Source organism: Buceros rhinoceros, unplaced genomic scaffold, assembly GCF_000710305.1.
Source record: "Buceros rhinoceros silvestris isolate BGI_N320 unplaced genomic scaffold, ASM71030v1 scaffold6142, whole genome shotgun sequence".
Taxonomy (NCBI): domain Eukaryota; kingdom Metazoa; phylum Chordata; class Aves; order Bucerotiformes; family Bucerotidae; genus Buceros; species Buceros rhinoceros.
The window spans coordinates 22,414-29,520 of record NW_010399384.1 but is presented as its reverse complement, the minus strand read 5'-3'; the positions used below and the strand labels follow the sequence as shown (position 1 = coordinate 29,520).

The window sequence follows — 7,107 nt, the reverse complement described above, 5'->3', positions numbered from 1 at the left end:
CAAACACACTACTGCTGAAGGAAGGAGCCCCAGGCCTGTGAGGTACGGCTGGCTGGGAAGGCCAGTTAACAGAGAGAACTCTGCACGCCGACCTGTCCTTCTTGCTCAGGAATGTGGAAGTTTGTCTTTTCTGCAGCAGGAGGCCAGACCCTACCTGCTTGTCATAAGGAAATGCTTCCAACCATGCTGACTGAAGTGAACACAGCTGCTGACAGCACTGACCCTGCTTGCTGTTAGAACAGCTCACAGGCTGTCAGGCTCATTTTTCAATTCCTTCAAATAGCCCCTAATTTCATGTTTTCTTTCAAACTTACTTATGGGAACATCATCCTTCAGGTAACAATGAAGCCCTGTCTTGTTTAATAGGTAGACTCCAAGCAAATAAAGATTCTCATTTCATTAATCCTTACTATGTGCATCTCTCCCCATAAATAAGAATATAGTACATCATTTACAGTTAAGTGGAAAATACCTTAAACTTCCGAGAGAGTGTTTGAAAATCCAATACCTGAACTACCTCGTGTACAGCTTAATGAGCTGCTCAGTTCACAGCCCTGTTCAGCCTCATGAAGAACGCAATTAGACAGGGGCAGGACTGCTGCATCAGCTCAAAACCCTGCTCAACAAACCATGACACTCCAGTCCTGCTATTCCAGCCTACGATCATTACCGATAGTACAAAGCCTGGGGGGAAGGGGAGGCAAACCTAACAGTTAGTGTTTTGGTGGAAAACCTGAATGTTTAAGTCCTGCAGAAAGCCAAGGCACTACATCTTAAGCTTCTGTTTAAATAAAGTCTGTAACTTGGCCAGCCAAGTTACAACATACAGCTATGACAACACCCTTCATCTGCCTCTGCAGCTGACACTCGAGGCGTGTGGTGATGTGTCTTGATCAGCTCATGTGACCACACAGCCACCTCCTCTGAACAGTTAGAGGAGATACACAGCTACAATTCTTAGCCAAGCTCATTGGAACATGGTTTATTCTAACCACGGGAGTTCCAGTTAGAGGATAAAACTGGAGTTTCTGGGTATCGGCCTTGCTTTAGTAAGCGGTCAATCAGACATTGAAATAATTCAACTACCATGTCATCATTTTGACAGTCAGCTTGTGCACCAATTTTCAAAGATGTTCTACATCTTTTATTAGTGTCAGATCTGAAACTTAGCAGCCCTGTTTCATAAGAGGAAAAATATTTCAGCTTTTCAGTTGTTTTGTACCTGGAGGTTCTAATTGCAGCTGTATTATTGTAATTAGGTAAATCTCATGAAGGTTATCACTACCGTAATCACAGCACTCCTACAAGACGCAGCGGCCTTCAAGAGCAATGGCACTAAGCACGTCAGCAAACGAGTCCCTGTCTCATTCGAATGATTTGCAGCAAAGCAGCTTGGACATCTTCATCCATGTGACCCTGGAGCAAGCAAACAGTTAAGAGAAAAAAAAATGTAAAATCCCAGAGAGCCTCAACTGTCACTAACATTAGGAGTTTCTTCAAAACCACTCAGAAGTCTTAACTCATTGCTGTATTTTCACCACTCTGCGACAGTCCGGAATACCTAAGGCATCCTGTTCCTTTTCTGAGGACAGAAAGGGTCTGCCTCTGACACAGCAGTTTCCTTTACAAAAATGTGCACCCCAGAGCCTGCTGCAGGCTTGGCCCCTCTTCAGCATGCTCAAGTATCTGAAATCGTAAGACTTGAACTAGTTGATCAGCTCTTTGTTCAGAGAGAGCTACCAGTTAAGCCTGCATTGAGTTCCCAACTGCTACTGGGCTTCTCTCCAGCATCCCCTGGGATGACGTGAAATTAGTACCACACTCAGGTCACCAGACCCCATCACCCCCAAAGCAGGTTACAGTTAACGTGAACATGGACCCAGGTGCTTGATGCTGGTTTCAAGCTTGAGGTTTTCCAGTATGGTAGTTAGAGACACATCTCATGAATCTCTACACTGAGATGACAACCAGTCTGAGCTTGGGACCATCATACCTGTACAGCACTGAGAAGATGTGTCCGATAAACAGAAACCACCTCTTGATGCTGCCTTTTATCATCCTGAGAAAAGACAGGAAGAACACAAAGTCACCACATTTTTAACATCTCCTCTTGGCTATTTCCAACTCTGTGGGCTTTGCTTCATGCACTTACAGAGCAGCCAAAGCAGAATTTCAAGGTTGAAGTTAGTTACATCTGCCCATTAATCAATAACTGAGTCACTGCTTCACCTTTTTTACTGCTTACTTGTAGCACAACGATTTTGCACTGCTGTAGGCTAAGCCCACAGTTGAGCCCAGTGTTTCAGTGGCCACACAAACTTCCTTCCTTACAGAAGGCACTGTAAGCAAGGCTGCCACCCTTCAGTGGAGACCTGGCGTGACTACTCACAGCGAGTTGCTGCTGCAGACTTCTCACTTGGTTCTGGAGCATTTCAACCTGCTGGTTCTGCCTCTTCAAGGGAATCCCGGTGGTGTATGTAAGCTGAGACAAGCCATTCAGAGCTTGTTTTAACCGCTCCACATCATTAAGCAGCTCCGTTATCTTTAAAAAAAGCACAGAAAATCCTCATTGAAGGACATCTCACTGAAAACTAATATTCTGTAACGTTCTTTAAAGATCACCAAGCAATGAAGAGTCTTTGTTCCAGCTTGCCATGACACTGGCTAAGAGACTTCGAAGCCTTCACCTTCCTGACAAACCATCACTGGTTCACATTCTGCTTTCTGGACTGAAATCCATGAGGTACGATCCTGGAGGTCAGCCAGTGACAACAGTGACACCTGGTCTAGCTGCCAAAAAAAGAACAATGACCCACCAGAAGGCAAGACAGATGCTGAACAGACAGCTCCAATGGAAGAATGAGCTTGCAGCCCAAAGGTCTAAAACTCAGCATGGAGGTTTAAATACACTATATGGTGCCTGAAAAGGTAAAAGGAATTAAAAAAAAAAATTGTGTAATGCTGATAAAACCAGGCCTTCATCTTAGCAGACAGGGCCAGTCCTGGTACGTAATGCTCAGGACACAAAGCTGTGCTGGAACACGCCAGTAGCTGTAAAGGAAGTGCAGTTAATGCTTTCCACACTTCCAGTTTAGCAGTAAGGAACCAACTTCTCACCTTGTTATCCTTGGCTTCCACCTGCTTTGCAGACTCCTGAATCCTCTTCTGTAAGTCAATAATTGTTGTCAACGACTTATCACACCTTTCTTTCTGGTCTTTAATTTCTTGCTCAATACTGCAGCTCCGCAACTGAAGCATCTCCTTCTCGTCCTTTAAAGAGAGCTCGCTCCTCTTTGCTTGCAGAGCCTCCTCACATGCCTCCTCATACTTCTTGTTCAGAGCGGACAAGCTTTCAGCTATGCTGCTGATCTGGGCCTCCAGGGTGCTCTTCATGGACCTGTACTCGGACATGTCAATCACCTCCTTGCTCTCCAGCTCTGTCAGGGCTTGCTGAGTCCGCTGAACCTCTGACTGCAGCTTCAGGAGTTCCTCATTTTTAACTTGGTTTTCTTCCTCCTTTTCTTTCAAGCTGTTTTTGATTGCTACAATTTCTTGTTCCAGTGCTTCCTTCATTTGTGTATATTCCACCACAGGTACTGAAGACTTCTTGAGACCTGACAGTTCCTGCTGCAGTTCTCCTACTTTAAGTGTTTCTTTGTCGTAACATTCCTTTTTACTTCTGAGAGCTTCCTTCAGATCCTCTATAGTGTGACCAAGAGCCTTCCTCAAGGCTTCCATCTGTTCTGCCGAAAGACGCTGAGCCTGCCCGGTTCGGGGCTGCTCAGCGCTCTCCTGCAGCTCCTCCTCCTCCTCTTTTCCACCTGCATATTTCTGCAGCAACTCTCTCAGTTGCTTATTCAGCTCCTCCATTTTGCTGGCGAACATTTTTTCCATCTCACGGGATTTCTCAGCGAGGATATAGTTCTGCTGCAAGTCATTTTGGATGGACAAAATGCCATTTCGGAGCTTGTTGTTCTCCTCTTTGCACCTCTTGTTCTCCTCTTCACTTTCTCTGCACTTCTGCACCTCTTCCTGCAACTGGGCTTTTAATTCTCTCACTGTGGCCTCAAAGCTTTGTGCTCTGTCTTCAAAGGAGGCAACAGGGGCATATTTTGACTTAATACATTCTTGAATTGTGTCAAGTTCCTTCTTTTGGGCTTCAATTTCTCTGTGCAGCTGTAGTATTTCTTCTTGACCCCTCCTATACTCAGCCAGAACCGCAACGTTTTTCTCCTGAAGTTCTTGCACAGTTTTATTTAAAGTAGTCACTGCAGCTTCATGATCCTTTAAACTTATGTACTCAGTTTGTAACCGGTTCTGTAAGAGTTCCACCTGATTTTTCAAAGCCCCATTTTCTTCCTTTACCCTCATGAATTCTTGCTTTCCCTCCTCCGTTTTCTCCCTCAGCTCTGTCAGCTCCCTATTTGTCTTTTCCAGTGTGTTACTCAAGTCTGTTTTAACCTCCTCGTGTGTTGTAGCCAACACGTACTGATCCCGGAGAGCCTCTCCCATGACTGCGTTCTCAGAGACCAGTTTGCTCACTTTTGCTTGTTCATCACTGTATTTTTGCTGAAGCTCAGCAAGCTGCTTTTTGAGTTCAATACCATTTGATTTTAAAGCTTCCACCTCTTTTTCGTGCTGCTCTGGAGACAGGTACACAGCTTGGAGGTGGCCGAGAGTCTCACTTAAGCTGATCTTCTCTGCCACTAACTTTTCAGCTTCTGCTTTGCTTTCACTGTACTTCTTTGTTACTTCAAAAAGCTTTTTGGTCAGGTCACCAACAGTCAGATCATTGGTCTTCTTCAATTCCTCATGAATTTTTAAAGGCACATTCTGGCTTTTAATTTCAGTTTTTAGCATTTGAACTTGCTGTTTAAGTGTCTTGTTATCCACCTGCAGCTTCTCAAGTTCCTTCTGCAGAGTCTGATTCTTGTGTGATAATTCAGAAACGGTCTTCCCAAGTTCCTCACTCTTTTGCTTTAACTCACTCCTCACTTGTTCGTGGTCCTCCGGCTTTATGTGCTGAGCAAGTTTTGCTTTCTGACTCTCCAGTTCCCCCTTTAAGAGCAGAACCTCTGCCTGCAGCTCTTCACGCTCTCCTTCCACCTCTGCTAACCTCCTTGCTTTCTCATTGGCTTCGCTTGACAACGAACGCTTCATGTTTTCAAATTTCTCTGAAGTTACGGCGTGCGCCAGCTTTGCTGCTGCTTCTTTGAGCTGCCCTTCTAACTCCACCATGTTTCTTCCCCTTTTATCTCGCTCCATCTCCAACTTAACAAGTTCCTTCTGCAACCTTTTATTTTCCTCCACTAGCCTGCCTTCATCTCTCTTAAATTCTGCCACCAGCAATTCATTCTGCTTAATCTGGTTCCTTAGTTTTCCCACTTCGGCAGAGGCTCCTTCGTACTTTGTTTTCACGTCTCTCAGCTGATCCTTCAGCTCCTCTGTCAGTTTGCTGTTTCCCGAAGCAGCTTCGTTAGTCAGGTGATCCTTCAGAGCCAGAAAGTGGCTCTGCATCTGCTTAACTTTGCCTTCCGAGTCGAACATCCTTTTCTGTACGTCTTTTAAAGCATCTTCCAGCTGTTTTATCTGTCCATCAGATTCCGCCTTGGTTCTTTCACACTCTGACGCCAAAGCTTTACATTCGGATGCTTTGTGAGACAGTTCTCTCTGCAATTTGTTGATCTCTTCTTTTGCTGCCCCATAGCAGCTCCGCATGTTGTCAAGCTCTTTCTTCAAAGTCTCCTTCTCGGAGCTGGATGATTGGTTGGGCAGGGAGAGCTCCAGGGGCCTCAGCAGAGACCTAGACTGAAGAGAAAGTGGCACAGAGGTGGATGGGTGTTTCCAGCTTTAGCAAGTCTCACACGCACGAATCGTCACGTACATCACTGCTTAAACCTATGGCGGTAGGAGCAGAACACTCGCCTGAGAGATTTTAGGTACACGCTGATCTATTTCTGCCCCATTACAGAACACAGTATTCCAGCTTTTAGCAGTAAAAATCTTGACTCTAGCTCCACGTGGCTGTTTCCCACCCATCACACCCTACTGACACTAAAGTGCACCTACCGTGTATTCATGTCGATTCTCTTATTCCTATTTACTGCTAGAAAAAATTTAACTTAAGAGGTTTCCCCCATCCTTCAAGCATGTGAATATAATTTTAAAAGGAATCAGGACAGAGTATGTCATGGTTAATGGCACCTTCTGAGAAGACTGAAGAAAATAGTCATTTCATTTACTGCCTAGTAAGGGACATCTCAAAAACCCACACCAGTTTTGCCCTCCTGCCACGTGGTCCTCACTGCTGGCCATGATGACTGTTCCATGGAGCATGATGTCATTGTGCCAAGGACCAGAAAGCAGCTTCCAGACAGTCAGCTTAAAGCCACTTCATTCCTGCCCGGGACATGGGGTGGGGTGTTTTGTTTGGCTTCTTGTGCCCACCCCCTCTTTTTTATATCTCTCTCTCTTTTTAAAGAATTGCACATCAACTCATTCTAAACTTCAGCTAAGAATAAAAAACCCCTTAGACACTGGGGGAACATTCTGTAAAACACAGCAGAAGAACATGGATTCGTCTGTGTTACCAGCACAACACACAGAGTATGTATCAGTGAAATCTGGCAAGAAGGTGCAGGATGCACCGATTTATTTCTGCCATCACTCACTTCTGTGAACAGGACAGCTGAAGTGCTCTAGTGTACAAGTGGCCGGTTGGTTGGGACCAACCCCTGTCCTGTGTGCTCTCTGGAAGGGTCTGCTGGACCTCGTCCACAAGTGGAATTGTTGCAGTAAAGGGCAGTTATCAATCAGCAAACAAAACCGCAGGGAAGCACCCTGCGGCTGGCAGGAAAATGAGGGTGTCTACATGTAAGTAGAAGAGAGTGATGCCACTGACGAACCAGCTGCCTTTTAGACTGTGACTGCTGACCCCATCGCCTGTTGATGCAGGTTTCACAGGAGCACCCAGCACCGTGTCACTTGAGTGACTCTAGAGGGCCCCAGCAGTCAAAAATCCGCCCAGCAGGGCAGGCAGCAGGGACAGCGCTGGCTCAGCAGCCGTGGTTACTGCCCATATACCTGCCCGTGTGTTTAGGCTTCCCC

General features: G+C 45.7%; 1 protein-coding gene across 1 annotated transcript in view; it reads right to left on the bottom strand.

Annotated features, from left to right (window-relative positions):
- Positions 1–1,238: 1,238 nt before the first annotated feature.
- Positions 1,239–7,107, bottom strand: part of UACA (uveal autoantigen with coiled-coil domains and ankyrin repeats) — a 17,644-nt gene continuing 11,775 nt past the window's right edge. Inside the window, exons 16-19 of the mRNA XM_010131434.1 lie at positions 3,118–5,808; positions 2,390–2,542; positions 1,994–2,059; positions 1,239–1,416 (exon numbers count right to left, since the gene is read on the bottom strand). Of these exons, the coding sequence (XP_010129736.1) occupies positions 1,345–1,416; positions 1,994–2,059; positions 2,390–2,542; positions 3,118–5,808 (2,982 nt within the window). The 3' untranslated portion in view covers positions 1,239–1,344. The remainder of the gene's footprint in view (positions 1,417–1,993; positions 2,060–2,389; positions 2,543–3,117; positions 5,809–7,107) is intronic.